This window comes from Epinephelus fuscoguttatus, linkage group LG17, assembly GCF_011397635.1.
Source record: "Epinephelus fuscoguttatus linkage group LG17, E.fuscoguttatus.final_Chr_v1".
Lineage (NCBI taxonomy): Eukaryota > Metazoa > Chordata > Actinopteri > Perciformes > Serranidae > Epinephelus > Epinephelus fuscoguttatus.
The window spans coordinates 16,887,841-16,910,521 of record NC_064768.1 but is presented as its reverse complement, the minus strand read 5'-3'; the positions used below and the strand labels follow the sequence as shown (position 1 = coordinate 16,910,521).

The 22,681-nt window shown below is 41.1% G+C and overlaps 1 protein-coding gene across 1 annotated transcript in view; it reads left to right on the top strand.

Annotated features, from left to right (window-relative positions):
• The window catches only part of LOC125904485 (exostosin-1c), a 105,864-nt gene that overhangs the window by 69,121 nt on the left and 14,062 nt on the right, over window positions 1–22,681 (top strand). The window contains exons 3-4 of the mRNA XM_049601912.1: window positions 18,074–18,167; window positions 21,387–21,494. Of these exons, the coding sequence (XP_049457869.1) occupies window positions 18,074–18,167; window positions 21,387–21,494 (202 nt within the window). The remainder of the gene's footprint in view (window positions 1–18,073; window positions 18,168–21,386; window positions 21,495–22,681) is intronic.

The window sequence follows — 22,681 nt, the reverse complement described above, 5'->3', positions numbered from 1 at the left end:
GCCATATTGGGGCAGTTGTAATTTTCTACAGAGACTCCACCATGTCACCTCTTGTCACCCCAAAAAACACATGAACTTTCTCATAAACAAACATGCGTGTGCACAGCTCTGCCCCTCCAACCTCAACTGAAATTTGATCTTCTTCATGTTGCCATGCTCGACTCACAGACACTGACACACAATATTATGTTCACCATGTTGTGCTATTGCTGATTACTAACGCAGTTCAAGCTGGATTTAGCACCGTGATGTTGTCAGCACAAGTTGCTGATGTAGGCTACTTTTTATGTGCCCTAAGATGTCATAATGAGAAATGGCGGTTCAGCCAGTTTGCATAAATCAAACTCAAGTTTGCACAGTGGACTGGCAAAACAGGAAAGTCTAGCCAGGGCTGTGTATTGTTTTTAAATTTCACAAAAAATGACCTGAATTACAGTACAATACACAAAACTTTTTAAAAATATCCTATAAAAAAATTCAATTAGCAAAATATGGCAAACTTTAAAGTTGTTCAATATAGTAGCTTGTAACTCATCTTAACAACACACAAACAAATCATGTCATAGTGAGAAACATTTTCTTTTTTGAGATCAACTTTGTGTAATAATGAAAAGCTTTTGCAGTATAGCAAAATAAAGTGAAATAACGAGAAATTTTGTTAAAACGGAAAAACCTGGCAAGTTAATTTGCAGAACACCATTCAACAAGGCAGTTCAAAGTGCCACAAAAAGCATTAAGAATGAAAATGAGCTACAAAGAAACACATGGAAGTATAAAAAGACAGTAAAGGAGTAAAATAAAATAGAGAACAATCCCAAATTGAATCAGTAAAAGGCAGAGGCAAACAGACATAGGTCTAGTAAAGTTTAATCAGTCTTTATTCTATTGCAGCGTTCTCATTTATGTTGCATTCAAATGGAACTCGCAAGCTCTAGGTTGTTAATGCCACAAGAGAGGGGTGCACATACGGACTCTTCTCATGAACACGGTAAATGTGACTCCATCTGAGTGCAGCTTACTACTTAGAACATACTTAGAACATCCCTTGTCATTGTCTCTGGAGCAGTGTCAAACATTATACTTGACAACATCACAAATTTGAGTTTAGGCACTCTAGTTTTTGGAGGTGGCAGAGAGTTGGTCAATTGTATTAATATTTTTGGACTGTCTCAGACCATAGGAATAACATGTATGAATTTTTGAAACTGGCATAGTTTCCCTACAAGATGACAGATTTTTCTCAAAACAAGAAAAATGGCTTAGTATGAAAACTATCTCGATACTGCATAACAATTTCTTATTGCATGAAAAGGATCTTTTGGAAAGAGAGTAAGATTTTCTTTGTCATGGTGGCAGCAACACTATGCCTTCCTACAAGAACATTGCGTGAACAAAAGATACACTAGGAGAAAATAATGATTTAGATCAGTAAATATCTGATCAAAGAATGTTTATACAATGCTACAGATCTGACAAAGCATTCACTGTCAATTTTTGACGTTGGGCAGTTTTTCATACACAAGCACTAATTGTAACACACCTCACTAAAAGTTGCATATCATGATGACATGAGCAGTTAAACCAAAGTGTGAGTTAACTAGCTTTATTTATTTTTTTTGTGTGAAAGAAATGTGTTTTCTTCTTCTTTTCTCTCATTTTGATTATCCTGAGGCCCCTGAGATTTTTCTTATCCCTTCTATAGCTCTAGCGTTTAGGTGATAACAGAGCATGTAGGTGTGGTAGGTAAATTTTGAAAACAAAAGATTTCAACGACCCTCAACTCTGGTAGCAGGTGTGCATTGAGTGATGGTAGTGCTGTTTATGCGGTGGTGTTAATGTAATTAGTGTTAATTTAAAAAGATGAAAATTTGAGTCAATGCCAGTGTCAGTGCCACAATACCAGAGAGTTACACACAGAGCGATGTTGCTGCTTTTACATAATCCTGTCTGCTTGCAAAAGGCACATACCCCGTGCAAATTACATGTTCTCTGCTAATGTATAATGTGTGTTCTCTCTCATTAATTAACAATCATATTTTGAATTGGGTTGTACAACATTTTTAACACGTCTTTGGGGAACGGGGAGGAGGTCTGAAGAAACATGCAAATCAGGATGTCAAAGCAGGTTTTGAAAGGAAAATATGCACAGATTCATTATTATAAACGAAGAGTTGAATTGTCACTCTTGAGAAAACAATGACTCACTGTCAAAAAGAGAAACAATTGCATCCAAATGCAAAAGCAGGGAAAAAAAATCACTCCTTTTTAGCCCAGCACTCGAGCCCTCAACAGTAATGACTCTTGGTAACTGAGGAAGACAAAGCCGCGTGGCAGAAAATCCATTAGTGAGTCAGCTGCTAGATAGCAAAGAGACACAGAGGAATGGTGGCTTTTGATACTGCGAGGCCGACTGCACTGAAGGCATCAGACATAACTGCCTCGTCTTTTTTTTTTTTTTTTTTTTTTTTTGTGAGAGTCTGAGAAAGCTGGCAGAAGTTAGCCCTCCCTTTCTGATGACTGATATCTGAAAGACTCTTGTGGAGCCCAGGTGTTTGGGTCAGGGCATGGCTGTAGGTGCAAGGGACAGAGGAGAGAAGACAGTTGACACATGCAATCAAATGAAATTTGCGCCAGTGTCTCAATAGACCTTTTAAGACTTGACAACATAAACATTCTAAATGGGTCCTTTTGTGTTTCCTGGTGAGTGTTTGTTAATGCAGTAGCTGACCAAGGAATCTATAAAGAAGGAAGGGTCATTACGTCAGTGACAGCATTCGAATTTTGCACTGGAGCCAGACTTTGGTGACACTTCAAGTGAAATTGATGGTCCCACTGTGACCCATCATACCTGTATTGTTTCACTTTTCACTTAAAAATACATCACGTGATGTTTTTATCTAAATGTACACATTCTTCTTATCTGTCTCTAAACACATTATGGCTCTGCCTCAAGCCCCTATTTGGTCCAGGGTAGAGATGCATGTCCAAACGAGGCAGGTCCAACCTATTACCTCTAACCAGACTGCAGTTAAAGCCAGATCAATATATTAATGGCTCTAATTATAACTGGCTGGACTGACTCAATATGGCCTGTCAGAGTTAAGTAAATATCTGCCTTGCAGTTTGCCACAGGGATCTACCTTTGTATTGGTCATCTAGCCTATAGTATTAGCTAGAACCCAAACCCCAAACCCTATTAGCTATGACCCTTCCTTCTTTTTTTGGTTTCCTTGGTAACTTACAGGAAGCACAAATGGACCAAAGCTGTTGCTCTGGCAACACAATAGCAATAAAATGGTACAGTGTTGACAGAAAAACCAATAAGTTTCTGTCCATGACCTTTTAAAGTCTCCTTTTAGCTTCAGATAAATATAAATGCATTGCATGTTTTATTTATTTGTTTTCTTCTTTTTTTAAGATAAGCAGGGCTATTTAAAATTGAAGAAACATTTAATGTGAATAATTGCAGTCATTTTTTACCCCTGTATTAGAGAGAAGAGAGCTCAAAGAAGATCAGGGGAGAGAAAAATTGGGGATCACACCTAACAAAGGGTCCCTAGCATTCCTCTCTAACAGTAATTATTCATGACTAAATAAGCAATACTAAAAAAAAAAGGTGAGAAAATATCTTCCTTTTTTTTAGTTTGATACAAAAAATGTAGTGTAAGCACAGACAAAAACACAAATACAGAAATTTCTCACACAAAAAAAACTATCTTCTAAAGTAGGATCCAATCACTCACAGCAAGAAAGTGATTGATATAATATGTTTTAAGGACCTTTCCACTTCTAAGCAACGGAGGCACTCTACAATCAAGATGTTACTATTTGGTAAAAAGATCTAGTTAGAAAATACATTTATTAGAATTCTGCATCTGTCAAAGAAGAGCAAAGGCCTGTGGCAGCAGTAATAAATATATAAACAACAGCTAAAAACCTGAAATGCAGCACTAGATGCTTTTACTCAAATCAAACTCAATAGCCTTTCAGACTTCAGAGTTTAAGGATCATTATCTTGGACAATCTACCAACACATCCTGCCTGGATCTCCATAGCAACACACAAGAAAGGGCTCACAACTAGGGAAAAGCGAGTTCACCATTATCTGTATCTGATCAACCAACAAAATCATCTGTATCCATATCTGTACTCAGAATGGGCACATTTAAATTGGAGATGGATGGGGTTTAAACCAGAACTGGTGGGTCCTAAGTCATAGATGTATGGATGCAGCATTGAGGGTGGGACCCCGTTTTTTCAAGGGAAAGTTACTCAATAGTGCATGAAGCCAGTGTAGCTCTATTTCTGTTGCTGAAATTAACTGGATGATGGGCACTGCTTTTGCATCATGGGCCCATAGGGCAGGTGCATTAGAGACTTCCACCCACCAAGCTGGCTACTTCCAGTTTAGCACTCAGCTGAACTGGAAGGAGATAAAAAAAAATTATTTAATATTGTGGCTCCTTTAGACTTTGGGAATGTTATTGTACAGAACAGATCAAATCCTGATAGTAGAGCAAGTAATTCTGTGGGTATAGTGATGCTCAAAATTATAAATCCAGTGATTTACAGACATCTCTTTTACAATTTGTCGGTGAAGATTCTCAGTCATCCAGGTCATGGTAATCGTAAGTGCTATTATCTTATGCACTTACGATCTCTTTTCCAATGTTCTATGGGAAAAAGAGTCTTTGGCCCCAGTGCCATCAGGTGATGGACCTGGGGGTTTAAATTCCACTGTTTGGCCACTATGAAAATTGGCTTCAAATCCTGTTGCACTTCCAGGGAACCTGACCTAACTGGAATTTGTTATTTTAAACTTTAATTCGATAAAGGTTGACCAAAAGTTGCTATATATGTTATTTATCAGAAAACTATTCATAGAACAGCTTCAGAATTGAGCTTCAGATCATTTTTGATTGCAAGAGTAATTGAATTGTTTTTTACCAGTCCACCAGAATAAATGTTGGCATTGTACATCTCTGCAAACCACAGATTCGATACATTGGTACGTTATTATGTAACGGATACGTTGAAACTACATGTGTCAACAACAGTGAGGTTAACGTGGTTAGGCTAAGGCCTAAAAAACACTTGGTTATGGTTTGGAAAAGATTATGCTTTGCTTGTCATTGCACTATCCTGGCAGGAAACGCAGCAATGTCTTGGTAAAAATCCACCACTTTTTGTGGCACTGTCTGGGCAGGAAATGCAGTGATGGGTCACTAGAGAACACCCACGTTTGGTGGCTAAAAAGCAGCCAAAAACCAGTGATGACTCATTAAAAGACAACCAGTTTTGTTATTTGTTGGTCTCCAACTCTGGTCTGCAGCTTGGCAGGCGCCTCGCCTACAGTATGTGACACACCATCCATCATTCCCTCCACCTCCCGATGACAAAGTCAGCTTATATACAACATCACTTTAGAGACACTGATATGATACTTACGTAACATACGATGCCAACATTTTCCTCTGGTAACGGGGCCTGACTAGCTACCCAAATGCGGATTTCCTTCGTCACGAGCACGGATAATAACAAATTTACTTGGCTGACACTCACGCTCGTAAAAATAATATCATTCTTACTAGATACTCGTTGCATCCGAGTATGCGACTCAGCCCTACTTAAAACCTTCTCATTAAGAACAGGACAATTGTTAACATGTCACACGAGTTAATGCATAGGCCTCATTCAAACAGTGAGAAAAGATGGATGAAGGGGTTCGAAAGTTGGATATCATGTCAGTGACACTGCAATGTAATTCAAATGAAGTGTCTTACCGCAGTTACTCGTGTTACTTGTCCTGACTTGGTATTTCGACTCCTTGCTGGATCTGTGAGCAAAATAGCTCCTTGTTTCTCTAAATATAAATCCCATTTACCAGTTTTAGGTGTACTGGGATTCAATTCAAGATGAGTGTAATTTCATGCTTGCTCCTGTGAATACCACATTGAAGCTCTGTCCATTTCAATCCTTCTAAGTTTAGTTTAAATTTTTTGTAAGCACTGACTGCACATAACAGTATTCTACTTCGGATTTCATAATCATACATGAAAGAATTTTAGTTTTTGTGATAGTTACATGAGAGAAGAGCTAGGGAATTGAAGATGAATGAGATGGAGTGATCGGAGGAGATGGCTTATCCATCCATCTGCTATTAAGACGGTTGATGAGGCTGGGATGTAACTGTGTGTGTGCGTGTGTGTGTGTGAGTAGGAGAGACAGTTATAACAGTACAACAGCTGCAGGATAGGATTTAACATCTGGATACACCTTCTCTTTCTCTTGTTGACTCGTCTCACATGGGTATTACTGAAATGAGAGAAAGATGAAGACAGAGGGGATGATGAGGAGGAGAAAAAAAGTGAAGATTATGGACAGTGTTTTTTTTTTCCCTGTAAGACATCACCAAGACATCCCTCACACTCATCTCTCCCTCCCTCTTCCGGTTTCTCTCTCTGTCTGTTAATGTAAGTGGATACTAGAAGACCTCATTCCTCTGCACGCTGAAACCTGAACTGTCTATTTAGCCTCCTGCCTTTCACTCTGTCTCTCTTTTCTAATTCTCTGCATCTCTCTTTCCCTTTCCATTCCCATGCCCTGTAATCTTTGCAATTTCATCGTCACATTTTTCACTCGTCTCATCCTTTAAACTAGTGCAGTGCCCCATTCAAAACATGCCTTTTCGGACTGCACCGATTGCTTGGACTCTGGTATTGCTGCTTGCAGCTTTTAAGGGAACCCCTTGAACTTCACAGTCGACACTACGTTTCCTTGGATCCAAAGTAATGCACCTGCCATGACATAGTTAGGTCCCTTAGCATTAGAGTGTTTGCGTAATTTGGGTGTAAAAGCTCACACAAATATTTTATGGCGTCGTTGAAGTCAGAGCCAGGATATTTCCTAAAACAAAAGCATTTATTCCAAGAATTACATTGCTGATGCCTGAAATGTTTGAGTTCCTCCAGTCTCTTGGGTTTCTCTTTTTCTTCATCTCTGTTGTTGAATGTACTGTAGCAAGCAACAAAGAGCGAACTGTACCCAGCATGCAGTGTAACAGTTAATAAGGGGTCCTCTCTTGGTGCCATGTGGCCCGCCATCCCTTGTTTTGTACTTTAAATGTAAACAAGGTGCTACAGTGCATAAAAAGCACTAGAGTATGGCTTGTTTGTGCTAGGGGAAGATCCCCCTGACCTACCTACAGACGTCTGAGCTAAGCCCCGAATGTCCTCAAATTCTAGAAACGCCCCTGAAACACCTAACTAGCATGGGGCTGCTCTCACTGGATTTCCCTTAGCAAAGAAGAATAAGGGCAAATGTCAAAAGGTGGAAAACAGGGGATTCATTTATTATATGTAGTGATAAATATTTTTGTTAATTAACTGACCCATGGCCTTCTGTCATTTTGCAAAAGTGGCCCCCGGGCAAAGCAAGCAGAGTAACCCTGTGCTACACACCGTCTGCATGTACTGCTAATAAATATGTCCCATAGATCCCAAGTGCTCACACTAGACACTACACTTCCTTGGGTCCTCTGCCATACACCTGCCAAGTGTGAAATCAATCGGATGAACAGTTGTTGAGTAAACTGAAGGACAGAGAGAGACTTCTTATGCAGTATTGTCTAAATAATGCTTCGCTTATGATAAAATACAGGAATAATATGTTCGTTCTCACCCCTCTGCGTGATGGCATGTTTAGTGTAGGTTGTAGTCCAGTGCCTGACCTATTGCCTGCAGACAGAGCTGTAGTTTTGTGACTCTCTCTCCTGCAACCCTCCCTTCCTCCTGAGTCCCAGAGGCTGTGGCAGCTGGCTACATACATATTTCTCTCCCTTTATGTCTTTATCATTTTTCAGTTCTTTTTCTCCCATTTCTCCTCTTTTATTTTATAGCTGAGGAGAAACCACATTGAGTGCATAATGTGGCCTTGTATCATACAGTAGACACAGTGTCATATTACTACCACACTGTAAATTGCTCTGGATAATGGCCTCTGCAAAGGAACAGGAATGTCGCCCATATGCTCTACTATTCCTAAACTAGTTGTCAGTATCACACGAAGCAGTTAGCATAGGGATCACTTTCTTATTCATTTTTGTCTTGTGTGCGATTATTGAATAAAAAGCATTGACAATACAATACAACAATTGAAACATATAATGAAACATATTATTTACTTATAGTGGTTTAGGTAAAACACAAAGGTAAAAAAAATCACAATACAAGTGCAGAGAAGTTGTTTGGAACATGATAAAAGATGAAATGTCAAGTTTCAATTTTGGAAGGTGAGTTTGAAGAGACTGCCAAGAGTGAAGCAGTTTCCCAGGTGGATGGGGTGGCTGCAGAGAAGGCTGTGTTACTCCAGGTACAGTACTTGGCCCTGGGTGGAGGAGAGTGGATGCTGGCTGGCATGTAGGAAGGACTGTACTTTGGTGGGCCGGGCTATGGAGGGATGATCTGGTCACCAGCGCAGTAATGAGTGAGGAGCAGCAGAGTTCTGGATACGCTTAAGATTTTAAGGACATTGGAGAATATATTATTGCAGTATTCAAGTCAGGATGTGGCAGTTTTCGGCAGCACAGAAGGACAGGGCTCTATTTTCCAAGCAGAAAAGCTCAGTTTTTGTCAATTTGATTTGCATAGTGTTTGAATGAAAGATGGCTTTCTTCCCACCTGATTTGTTTTTGACATTTGAATTATTAATGCTGGTACAGGTTTAGTCATAAAGGGTTCCACATATTAAAAAAATATTATATGAGAAGCATTTTAATATACAAATGGAATGGCTATAGAGTACATTGCTTAGTAATATTTCTTTTTTAAGTATTTTTAAGAGCATTTTTGCCTTTATTTGAAAGTGGCTAGTTAAGAGGTGAGGAGAGAAAAAGGATGCATGGCACGAAATCACAGACTGTTCAAAAGAAGTGGAAATAGCCACTGTGATGTCACCCATTAGTTTGTGGACTACTGTTCCGAGGAGTCCCGAGTTAAGGGCTGTTGCAGTGAAGAAATTTCCCCTGCAGTGATCTAGGGTGACGGGTGGCTTTTTTTTTTTTTTTTTTTTTTTTTTTTTTTGCAAATTACTTAGTTTATTCTTAATTTAGTGCCATATGAAGAAGATTTATTGTCAGGCTTTTATTAGACATATTGCTGCTTTGTAAATGCTAAAGATGACACAGTTTGAATACAAATATACTTTTATTGTTGAATGCAGAAGGGCAAATAGGAGCAATAAGTGGTGCAGCATTTTTCCAGCTGGGATGCTTTGCTTGCGTCTGGTTGCTATGATACGGAATACCTGCAGAAGTGAAAATGTCGGCACAAGAAATGTCTGAAACTTGCAGGGGGACAGGACGGACCCACCAATCCATGTGGCACTCAGCACATAATAGCAATAATGCGGTTGAGGCAGTTGCTTGTTATCCCTTGCGGCTGGCTTGTCAATAGCATTGCATTGTAATATTGTGCTTATCACGACAGCCCTATGTGAATATGGCATTTTGGCCGTTGCCATCTTGTTGTTTTTGGTGACCATATTTGGATGAAAGGCTGGAGCTGTGGAGGAACCAGGGGTGGATCTAAATGAAAACCCGAGGACACCGCCATGGTAGCGACGTGTCAATCAAAGTAGCCATGCTGTAAAGCATATTCTGCTTTATCGTCTATTTTGCTTTGAATAGGATCAGAATTTACAAAACAAAATGCTGTATTAGAGCAACTTGAAACTCATGATTAAGACCGTTATTTCGTTAGGAAAATGTTTACTGAGGTAATAAATCAAGTGCGAGTAGAGTTATTGGCCAGAATGAAAGTGGGACATTGTAATCACAGTGTGTGGTATGCATTTTAAATATGAGGCCACAAGGTGCGCTGTAATATATATATGTATATATATATATATATATATATACATATATATATTCCATTGTTTCCTTGTTATTCTTAATTTATGCATTTAAAAGCTGAAAGTGAAACAATATTAATGCCTGATACATGGTACACAGCGCAATTACATTTCATTTTACATTGGCAGTGATAGTTATCAGCGAAGCTTATTGCTTTGTCCATGATTTCCCATGCATGAATGTGTGTGTGTGTGTGTGTGTGTGTGTGTGTGTGTGTGTGTGTGTGCTGTTATTGCCGAGACAGTCGCTTCTGTCATTCAGGTCTAGTTGTGCTCGATGAGGTGTGCATGAGAATGAAAAGTATTGACAGTGGCCTGTTAGCGCTTTGGCGGCTAATCCATAACCTTGGTCAACCACATACTTCTGCTAATGACGCATACACACACATACCGGAGTGCACAAGCTTCTACTGACACCTGACCTTTACAGGAAGCAGAGCGAAGATCAACTGACCAGAAGTTGCTGTCAATCTACAAGCATCCACCCTCCCTCCTGTTTCCCCTCTATCCCTAACCTCTTCGTTTTCACTCAGTCAATACTCATTGAATGGTTAGTGTTTAGTATACATGTGGGGTGAGGGTATGTAATGGGATGAGGCAGAAAGAGAGGACAAGGGGAGAACACTGAGTGAAAAGCAGTTTTGTTAGTGGGAATAAATAAGAATCACACATGTAGACAAAATGGAGGGTGAGACGAAATGCAACGGAGGAACGACTCAGGCAGGGTGAAGCTGATGGGAATATGAGTGAGAGGAGGGGCCTGGGACATGATAGGGTCGAGGAGAAGCAGATTTGCTTATCAGACAATTTAAAACGCACACACACATATAAGCAGTCGGCGACTCAGAGTGGTGCCATCTTGGTAAATACAGCTTTGATGATAGTGGTATCCCGCTGAGCCCGATGCCTTGACATGAAGAGAGAGGGCCTGCTGAGCAGTGCGTGTGTGTGTGTGTGTGGGAGACACTGGGTGGGTGTGAGAAACTCTGTGGCCTGTGTCTCTATTTATGTCTCCGTATTAGACTCTGGCTATCTGAGACATAAATAGGAAAAAAGGATAGCAATATGAAGACGTCAAATCTGTGTGTGTGAGTGTGTGTCCCAACTACACAATCAGCTCCTCTTATCACTCTGCATAGATTGGCTCCATATTGGATGTTTAATATTTAACTATATCTGTCCTCCTGGGGGATCGGGGGATTGGAGAAAGGTGGGAGGAGGCAGTGTCTGCATAGAAACACACAAACACACACAAAGCAGTGCTGACTTCCACAGATTTAAGTGTACACACAATCAGTCTTTTCATCGAAACACACAATGTGCAATCAAGAGCACACAAATGAGATGAAAAAATATTCAGACAACATCTAGTGTCAAAACATTACATGTTTCTGCAGACTGTACACATGCCCAAAAATAGCTGATTGATAGTCAATTACATAACTCAGTCATGAAGCAAAAATGCCAAGTGTATACTGGTTCCATCTTCTTCAGCTTGCATTAACTATATTTGTGGCCACTCGGAGGCCGCAGAAACAAGCTGTAAACACATCAGTGGCACATTTGTTATGGCTAACTTGTCAGCAAACAGTTGCTTATTTACACATGTAGCAGACGCGGAGCAACATTAGCATTCATCAGGAGTCATGTTTGGTGCTGAGCAGATAGTGTACAGTGGGTTGAAGTGGTTCTGAAAACAGCTTCCTGCTGCGCCTGGGAACAATGCTGATGAGGCTGCAAAACCAAAACAGTGAGCTGAAAGAAAGCTCCGTAGGTTTATCACTGAGAACTTCCCCTTTACCATACACAGTCATTTAATTCATTGTTAATATTACAATGTTGATTATAGCAGCTTTGAATTTAAAGTCCAAATCAAAAATATATTTTTGAGGTGTTTTCACATTGTTTTACTGAAGGGGGACATGTCTTTGGACATCCCTAAAATCTGAGATTCAAATACCCGCTATCTTAAATTCAAATACAAGCTAGATTAGGCACGTCACTAAAACAACAGCATGTCACTATCTAATACGGGAAACACATATCGATGGGTGAACAGACTTCGACACAAACGCCAGTAAAAAAATCCTGAAACCTCCTGAGACTCCTCATCTGAGTCTGTGTCTGACTAAGGCTCAAACGTGTATGACTAAATCTCAGATGTTTCCTCTAACATGATTACTAGCCATCTTTCATCAGTCAATCAATCACCGGTCTAGCCATACTAGCACCAAGCTAGCGCTAAGCAGCAGTGGTTGGCGAAGCGGAGGCTAGATCCAGAATTTCTTAATGAGGGTGAAAGTAGAGCTGCTTCCAGCCCCTTTTCAGTTTCTTCTTTTTTACTTTTTATGTGGGAAACCATGTTTAACAAAATGTTAATAAATTAATTGATATTTTTACATACTTTAAAACATGCTTGCTGCATTTTGTATTCTGCATGGGGCTTTAGACTGTTGGTTGAACAAGTATAGTTAAGATGTTACTTTGGTATCTAGGAAATTGTGATTGGCATCTTCACTATTTCCTACATATCTACAGATTAATTAATGGTAAACAATCATTAGTTGCACAGTATAGAGTATATTGTATTCTTTGTTGCGTGCTTACACTATAAATCCACTGTAGTCATTCGAATATGCACTTTGACACACTATTAATCTACTGGTGTATCTGTTTTGTAATGTAATCTAATGTAATCCACACACACAGAGCAGATCTGAGCACATTCACATCAACAGCCACCAGATAACAATCATGCAAACTGCCATCCAGTGCACACAACATTAATCTAACCCCCACTCCTTTGTTATACTTAAAGTGCAGGTCCATGCGTGTACATTACAGCACATAATTCTGTATGCATGCTTTCCCACATTAACTTGCAGGGAGTCTAGTGTGGTGCGTTCCTCGCCATGCACGATATGAAATGACATGCATGCAATTACATACACATGAATACACAGTGAGTCATTGTTATTTAGCTGGGTTTACCTACGAGCCAACCCCCACTCGCAGACACACTGACTCAGATATTCGCTCATGCACATATAAATGCTCAGATTTTCTCGCAGATAAGCCGAAGAGGCATTTAAAGGGTGGGTTCACCCAAATGAGCTCACAGAGCGCAAGATAGCATCTCCAGAATTAGTCATAAAAATGAAAATATTTACTATCATACTGTAATACCAAGAAAGTAGGGACATTTTCAAATTTGAGAGGCTGGAACTTGCAAGCTCTTGGCATTTTCCTTGAAACTGACTTAAATCTAAAATCATATCTTATCTTGCCAATTTTCCACCAGCTCCTTTAACATCCAAGTGATGTAGGCATGGACGTTTCCAGTTGCCTTTCTGTCAGCTTTACTAAACCTATGCTAAATTTATGCTCTTATATCTATTTTGCAAGTCTTGTTGGTGCTTTTTTTGGTTGCTGTTGGACAGTGGTGGTGTGTAGCTGTGAGTTACTCATGGGGATTAGGAAATCAACTCACCAGTCATTGTTTTTAAATGTAAACATCAGCAAACGCAGAGGAAAAGATGGAGACAACTGGCACCAGCCAAAGTAGCATCCTGCTAGCTGGTGTACAGGCGTTGGATTATAAACTGCAGGACCTCTGTGCTGCATCAGTTTCCATGGGATATCAGGAAGTGTAATATCCTTTGTTTCACCAAAACTAAGCTTAATCCCAGACACTGCCATTCAGCCAAGTGACTCTTTTTCTATGCGCTGATCTGACAGAGAACAGGACGCTGGTGAGAGAAGGGGAGGAGACGTGCTTTATGTGATTAAGGGTTGGTGTGACAGTAGGAATGTGAGGTGCTGTCCTATTCCTGCTTGCCCTGCACCGCAAGGGGAAAAAAACACTGCAGATCACCGCTATGGGCCATTCAAAGGCAGCAGGGCAGAGCTGCTGGCCGTATATAGGAGAGTAACCATGCGGTCATCTCACTGAGGTTGAGATATGTAAGCAAATCATGGCGCATGCCCCCAGTGACATGAAACATGGAGCCAATCAGGCTCTCTCAGAGTCTGTGGTGGATTTAATTTGCAAAACAACAGAAGCAGCTGCACCCAAATCTACATTTAAACCAATCCACAACCAGAAACCATGGATTACCAGAACCATCCAGGATGCCATAAACACAAGCACTGCAGCCAGTCTGTAAACGTAGACACCTACAAAGCAGCAGCCTACAATAAAAGAAGAGGCAACAAAAAAGGGCTGAATTGTAATGCACAAGGACAAAGGAGCACAAAGGAGACGATGGGATAACATCTTACTGCAGTTGTACCTTGTATGATTTCATGTGGCGAATAAATGAATAACTGATAGACAGACAGACACATATTCACACATAGACATGGTCATTTGCCATTGTGTAATAATCCAAGTCATGTCCATATGCAAACATAAACCTACACTACAACTTTTTCATGGTTCCCTGTGGAATCTACACTGAACAAAAATTTAAACACGTTTGTTTTTGCTCCCATTTTTCACAGGTCAAGTTAAATAGCTAAGACAATTTTTCATGCGCACATCAGTGACAGCATTGGCCTTATGCAGCGTGACACATCTTCTGTACATAGAGTTGAGCAGGTTGTTGATTTTGGCCCATGGAATGTTGCCACACTCCTCTTCAATGACTGTGTGAAGTTGCTGGATATTGGCAGGAAGTGGAACACTCTGTCGCACGCGCTGATCCAAAGCATCACAGGCACACTCAATGGGTGGCATTACTGGTGGGTACGCAGACCATGCAAGAACTGGAGTTGTTTTCAGCTTCCAGGAATTGTGTACAGATCCTTGCTAGGGGGCCGTGCATTGTCATGCTGCAACATGACGTAATGGGTCTCAGGATCTCATCACAGTGTCTCTGTGTTTTCAGATTGCCATCAATAAAATGCACCTGTGGTCTTTGTTCATAGTGTAATGTCAGCCCATACCATAACACCCAGGTGAGCAGTTGCACACTGAAGATGGTGACTCTTGTGTGTGCATAAAAAAACTCCTAGATCTCTAACTTTAACCTGTAAAAAATGGGAGCGAAAACAAAAGTCTTGCCTTTAAATTTGTATTCAGTGTGTATGACACAAGACAGCAACAAACACACGAAGATACGAAGCAGGGGGAGACAGAGGGGGAGTGAAGGAGAGACACAGCAGGCCTGGTCGTTTGTTGTTGGAAACAAAGTGTTGTTAAATGATTTACTTGTTCCCTGTATTTAAGTACATTCCCTCATTAAAGAGGAACAGCAGCCGGGAGACTAGCCAGCTAGACAGACCAACTGGTGCACATACATACTTCATGCACAAGCTGACTTGTAGCCATACGTCATCAAATACACAAAAACGCATATGCACAAATACACACAAACAGCACTCAGAGAGAGAGAGAGAGAGAGAAGTGGGTCAGACTAACCAGCTCAGTCTCACTACACTTGGAACATACAAGAGGTCCCTACTGTCTCATATTAGATACTACACATAAAGACACAGCACTTGCACACACACGCATAACCAGAAAAGTATTAATGTATTCTCACTCCAATATGCCCAAACAAAACAATATTTACTCAAGGGGAAGTAAATATAGTAACTTATGAATGCAACACACACTTTCAGTTACACATTTATTTACTCCCGTGGCCCAAACACATTAATACACAGAGGAGTTGTACATCTTTACAGATAAAATCTACAAAAATTATTTACTCATGCGTAGCTAAAAGGATGTGTTAACCTAAATCCCAATCTCAGTGCTAGATGTGGACACAAAATCCCTCAGAAATACATTGTGTAAATCTCTTTAACCATAGTGATTGATGTTTTGGCTCGGGGATTCATTACAAATGTACATCAACGCTCCATGCTGGAGATTTGTGCTGCTGCTGCACACGAATCCATCCCACGCACACATGTATACGCACAGCAGTGGCAACAGCAAAGCTCTATCAACAGGTGGAGGAGTATCAGAGCAGAACCGTGGCCAAACAAGGCCGCCTTTCAGTTAACAGACACTAGTGCTTGTGTACAGTATGTGTGTGTCCGTTTGGCATGTTTTGACACGCTCATATTGAACACACACTCACACAGTGACATTCATTCAGATCTTGATGTCCAGGGCTGAGTGTAGCAGTGTTAATTGCCGCCAACATCAGCAATGAAATCTCCAATTTTCTCATCCAGGGAGCAAAGACAGGCCTGCATCTCATCGCTCACGGAGGGTTAAATAAATGACTAAGTGAGTGAGAAGATTAATGGCAGGCATATTTTACACTGACATCGCCTCTGCAAATAAACAAGCAGAGAGCTGGTTGCAGAGACGAGCGAGAGCTGAGAGGACAGCGAGGAGAGAGCAGGACCTAGAGGAGGGGGTGAGGAGCAGAGTGAACTCTCCCATAAGAGCCTGTTTGTCTCCCCATCTGTTTACTCCACTGTGCAGTTCTTTACTGTGAGACCGTTACACCGCCCGTCCGTTGCTGTTCCACTCAGCAGATGAAGGCGAGCATTGATGCAGAGGTTTCCATTTGGCTTCTTTTTCATAGCGCGAGTATGAAATATGAGTATGAAGTGGCGGAGCTCGGCGAGGGTGACGTATGGCGGCAACCAGTGGGAGTAGTGCACTCAAAATTTCTTACTTTGGCACCAGTTCAAACCTCCTTGTCTACAACACAAATCAATAGAGAACAGAGATTAGAGCATATTTACTCATGAGCTCAGTGATGGATATATTTTCCACCATACAGTAGCTATCTGTAGCGGTGCCAATGTGTCAGTGAAAGGGGGAGGCCTTGGAAGATTTATTACTGCACATAATCAGAACCATTATGACTAAATATCAGAAATAGAAAGCCACTAAAGTCCTGGTTTATTTTATGTGTGACAGATGTTAAATATTATATATCAAACGAGGCATGTGTTGCCACACTGGCAGGCTATTTATGAGATTTCTTTTCGCAATCATGTAGTTATTTCAGTACTTTGGGGCTGGTGCTTTTCTGTTGCCATCTGCCACACATCAATATATTGATCGCTGACATTTCAGTGGACACTGGTCAATTTTTCCTAAAAGCTCTTCTTCTCCTCCTTCTCCCTTTTCTTGTTTTAACAGCAAACTCTCCTCTGACTTTAATTCCTTTTTTAACTTTTAAGTGCTTGACGATTATTAGCTTTGTAAAACGAAAAGAAACTAATGTGTGTATTGCATTCTCCCAGAAATGGTATTTCTATGCTTTATCTCAGTTTCAGCCAACCAGAGGCTCACTGTCGGCAAGAGTTTCTGATGTCCAAGCGTGAAATGGGGGAGTTGGGGGTTGATTTCCTGCATTCTGATGAATTTTTCTGCATCAATTTATGGTGTAAATGTAAAAAACCTATGTCTTAGCATCTATCTAAACACATTTGAAGTGCATTTTAAGAAATGTGCAAATAGAAAAATATATCTTGACAGCCAGATAAAGTTGGTGTTAATTTTGTTAGCAAAAACTACAACAAATATGTTGATCAGTTACCTTTTTTGCCAAGACCAATATGAGACGATGACGAACATATTTAGATGGCACCGACACTTTGCTGATGAAAAAGACATCACTAAAATGTAGTTCAAAAAAATAAAAACTTAACTTAAAACTTAAAATTTATTTTCATTGACAAAAAAAGAGGAGTTTAAATATTTAGACTGTTTTGTTCAGGAACATAGTTTCAATTCTGACCATGGTCGGAAAGCACAGGGGAGACACTTTGTTTTTGTCTCCAGGGGCGTAGTTGATGCTCATTCTGGAGCTAACCCCCGTGACTCCCCTCAGCAGCCGGGAAACAAGACACGGACAAGACTAAATAAAAAAAATAGCTGAAAAAATGAACACTAGATCAGGTCACATCTTACTCTGCCTCTAGTACATATTTGCATGCACTTCCAGGATACATATACACGACTATCCTATTGAACCAATTATTACTCTTCAGAACAGCTTGAGAGATTCATCTTAAGCTTCACCCCATTTTAAGAACAACGAAGCCTCAAGGTCTTTTGCTGTATTCTGTTAAGTCCTGTATTCTTTATGTTATTCTGCTTATATACATGCTCTGCTGTTTTTCTGCTCAAATAAACTGAAGTGAACAACATAGATTAATGTATTATAATCGTTCTTCTCTTTGTTAGGTTTGATTACCAGGAGCTCCTCCACAACTCCACTTTCTGTTTGGTGCCTCGAGGTCGACGTCTGGGCTCCTTTCGCTTCCTAGAGTCTCTGCAGGTAATTATATATTTCTCAGTGTGATACACACCACCACCAGTATTCATCATTGAAGTCTGGTTAGCATTATGATCATGCTGTAGACCTGTATTCTTCAACTTTGAAGATCTCGAATACCTATTTCAATCAGCTTTTTTTACCAACGGCACTGTGATCAACCGAAACACCTCTGCTTCCACTGTCAGTGTGAATGTGTTCAGTTCAAGTCTGCCACCACAGCCGCTAGATTTATCAATATTTGACTTTTATCATGCAGTTTTCAGGGCTTTAAAAGGAAAGTTACCCCCAAAATCAAAAATCTATATTTTCCCTCTTACCTGTAGTGCTGTTTATCAGTCTAGTTTGTTTTGCTGTGAGTTACAGAGTGTTGGAGATATCAGCCGTAGAGATATCTGCCCTCTCTTGAGTATAATGGAACTAGATGACACTCAGCTTGTGGTGCTCAAAGTGCCCAAAAATACATTTGAAAAACTCAACAGCAATGTCTCTTTCTAGAAATCATTTACTCAAGATAATCCACAGACCTTGTTGTGAGCAGTTTCATGTAGGAACTATTTTCTTTGCATCAAACTACACATGCTAACTATACCACCGCACAAAAGGAAGTATCTCCAACACATGGCAACTCACACCAAAACAATTTAGACTGAAAAATAACACTACAGGTAAGAGGTAAGAAATGTGTTTTTGATTTTGGGATGAACTGTCCCTTTAAGAAAACCCTAACTAGCCCATCACATAATCTACTGTGCACCACACGCAATAATTGACATTATGTAATATTGTGTGTTTTAGCAATACTGTGTCAAATACAGTAACATAACACTGACAAGTAACACTGATTTATATTCTTTGTCACACTGTGTTCCTGTCAGAGTACTTACAACTCCAGTGTCTCAGAGGCCCACATAAACAACAGCTCAAATCTCTATGCACTACATGCCAACACAGCAATCATCCTAACGGCATTAGCTGCAGCATTTTCCTCTGGATAACACTGTTAGAGGGACCAAATTACACATTTCCAGGAAACGGCTCTTATTCAGTGAGTTCGTATACAGTTGGGTCAACAAGGAAGTGCACAGGATGCAGAATGTTTATGTTCCAGAGCCGTGGTTTATGTAGTCTTTTGGTTATCGACACCTTAATGGTCACATCTGTAAGTGTTTTTCCCCCAGACCATTGTGTTGTGTTGAGTGCAGATCTGACCATAAAGGCTTTATTTGCTATTTGCAATGCCTTTTAAAGCACAATGGGTCCATTAACACACACACACACACACACACACACACACACACACACACACTTACACAAACACTGAAACTGTTCGTTTAAGTCCATCAGTGAATATGTACAAGTACACAAACAATGGAGAAACCGCAAAGGCAGCGGGGCGAGAGGACAGTTAAAACCAGACCGTCTGTTGTAATTCTCTTTCTGCCACCCAAGTCGACGGTCTCACACCAGTGCAGGAAGCAGTAGTGGCTGTTTTTAGATTCGCCGTACACTGAACCCTCTGGCTGCTACAATGTTCCCTGGCCACACTGCTCTCCAGGGTGTGGGTGTGTGTGTGTGTGTGTGTGTGTGTGTGTGTGTGTGTGTGTGTGTGTGAATGGTCCGGAAGCATCCATAGGAGTGGCAGCCTGCCCCACCGCTGATGTCTGCTGAATGGACAAATCCACACACACAACCCACTTGGCTTGGCAGCAGGCAGCAGTCATGGTCCCTTTCTCCTCCTGTCTTTTTTCTTTGTCCTCTCTTTCTCTCTCCTAGTCTTTTCCTCCCTGCCCTTCTCTCTCTCTTTTCCATTGGAGGCACTTTTTCAAGATTTTTCAGTTGTGTATTTTTTTTTTATTTTGGTGCCAGCCAAGCCCACAAAAGAACTGGCAATTACCAGTACCAGTGTGGTAGGAAACTTACTGCCAGCTTTCCAATATACACACAGACACACATTTGCACACACACGTTTACTTAAACCCTCCCCCTTCTCTATCTCCCAATGCAAACAAACCAAAAACAACTACACAGCACACAGGCGTTCTTATTACCCCACCTCCAGGCAGGGAGGGCTTTAAAGGTTTGAAACTAACCCTCACAGTTCCTCGTCTCTCCGGCAGAAGACTCAGGCAAGCCGTGGGCCACATTTCAAATTTAGAGGCCTTGGATTATCACTCTGGGAGTCTTCCTGTGACCTCGTTGTAACCTGCAGCTCATTCTGACACACACGCACACACACACACACACACACATACAAGCCTCCCTATTTGTTCGAGTGTCCTTCAGCAGGTTTATTCTCGGATGAAATGCAGGAGTATGGAAGCCCCCGTGGGCCAGAGAGAGCGTTTGATCTCCACCAATTTCTGCTGCCGCTGCTGCTGTTCTCTGGTGGTTTAATTAGAAAAAAAAAAGTAAAAAAAAAAAAAAAAAAACACCTGGACCTATCAACACTCCAGACCACTGTGAGTAGAAAGAGGAAGAGAGCAGAATGGGATGAGAGTGCAGCAAAGAGAAATGGAAAAAGGAGTACAGAGAGAGAAACCCAGAGTGAGAGGGGGGAGACCAAAGGAGGGATTGGAAAGCAAAAAAAAAAAGTGGAACAACATCAAAAACCTGTCAGTAAGCGAGGGGATAAGGCAACATCAAAAATCGCCTTTAATAAAGCATGATGCCTCCATGTGCAACCGGTTCCTTCTTATTCTCCTCCCGTTCCCTCATCCCTCTCTTCTCCTTCACTTTACTTCCTTCCCTGCATATGTCCCCTCAGTGGTTGTAAGCAATTAGTACACAAAGAGTCAGCCACATCTGAGTGTGCATGTGTATGAGTGACAGTCTCTAACAAACCTCCAGGGCTCCCTGGGAAAGAAGAGATAGGAGTTATTACTCATTCCAGCCAACCTATTGGAGTCTCATACACTCACACTCAGCTGCTCATACACACATGGGTATTGATCACATTGCCTGCTCGGCCTGGGATATCACAGTGCCAAGCAGCTGGGCCTGAACTCATACAGATTGCATTATATTCGTGCAGCTGTATCATGTCATGTTATAATGTTTACTGCCAAAGATGAGCTGGCAGCGAGCGAGGAACCCAGCAGCTGATCACAATTAAAGGGATATATATGCAATTGTGCAGTGTGCTCTGCGTGTTATCAGTTGGATTACGGGTGTCACTGTCTCTTTAAGACTCTCTACATTCTTATACCTGTGTGTGTCCAGGCGGCGTGTATCCCAGTGCTGCTGAGTAATGGTTGGGAGCTGCCGTTCTCTGATGTCATACAGTGGAACCAGGCGGTCATTGAGGGAGATGAGAGATTACTACTACAGGTAACACACACAGGCATTTAATCATGCTCATTTAAAGGTGCACACCAACACAGACACACAATTATGGCATCCTGATGGCCGGATTGACCTTTACGATATCTAAAGGTAACATTAAAATCTATTGGAGGGGAGGATGAGCAGTTTTTGTGTTGGCACACACCCAAAAGTCATGTCTCAGTTGTGTTACAATGAATGAGTTCATCTTGTGTTAAGAAAACCTCAGAGGATGATTCTAGTAATAGAAAGAAACTGAAAGAAAATGCAAATGAGTTGCTGACTGTGCACCTGAGTACTTAAAGTAAATTCAAGGAATCAATATCTACACATCTTCCAGCCATGTTTTTCAGTCATTTATCTCACGTGTATCGAACAGAACAGGTTCGCTTCTATTTTAAACCAACACAGTGCACAATGCTGCATAGCAGTTTAAGTTTCACTCACCCTGCATGCCTTTAACTGTAAAACTTTTTTATGCCTCAGGTCATTTTCTTCTGTTTTATGCGCGTAACTACAGTGATTACAGTGATACAGCCCTGAGCAATGCCAAAACACCAAAGACCTACACTCAATACAGTGCCTGAATGCATCCTATGTAGACACTGACCTGTGGTACGTGTCCACAGGATCAGTCATTTCCACGCTTACCATTCACTGTCTATATAAGCAGCTGTGCATTCTGGTAGCACAGTGTTGGGTTTCAAGAGATGGGCTGCCAGCTCCTTATTTGCATAAAGTTGAATCTAGGCTGCTTTATGCAAATCAGGGGCATCCAGCATGACTCGGCACCTCTGGAAACTATCGAGCAACTTTTCAAGTAAGCATCGCCAATCTAAAATGAAGACAGATTGAGCAGCTTCGTGACTTACATCTTGCCTCAGATGCATTCAGAAACACATTTCAGTGAACTGTTGTCATGAGAAAGTTTCCAAAAGAGCCACCAAGTTGGTCCGGTTAAAAATCTGGGAGCAGACAGCCCACAGGCCCAGTGGCACGCAAGCGCCCAATGCTGGGAAGTGGCCTCGTATTGAGAAAATGCCCCCGTGGACACATACCATCAGAGGTTGTGTTAGACTTTCCCATTGTCCCCTGCATCCCCCAAAATCTACACCTATACAAATTGGGTTATTTATGCGTAATCCAGGTCAATATTTTCCTCTGTACAGCCGCATATAGAGGCTGTACCTAGA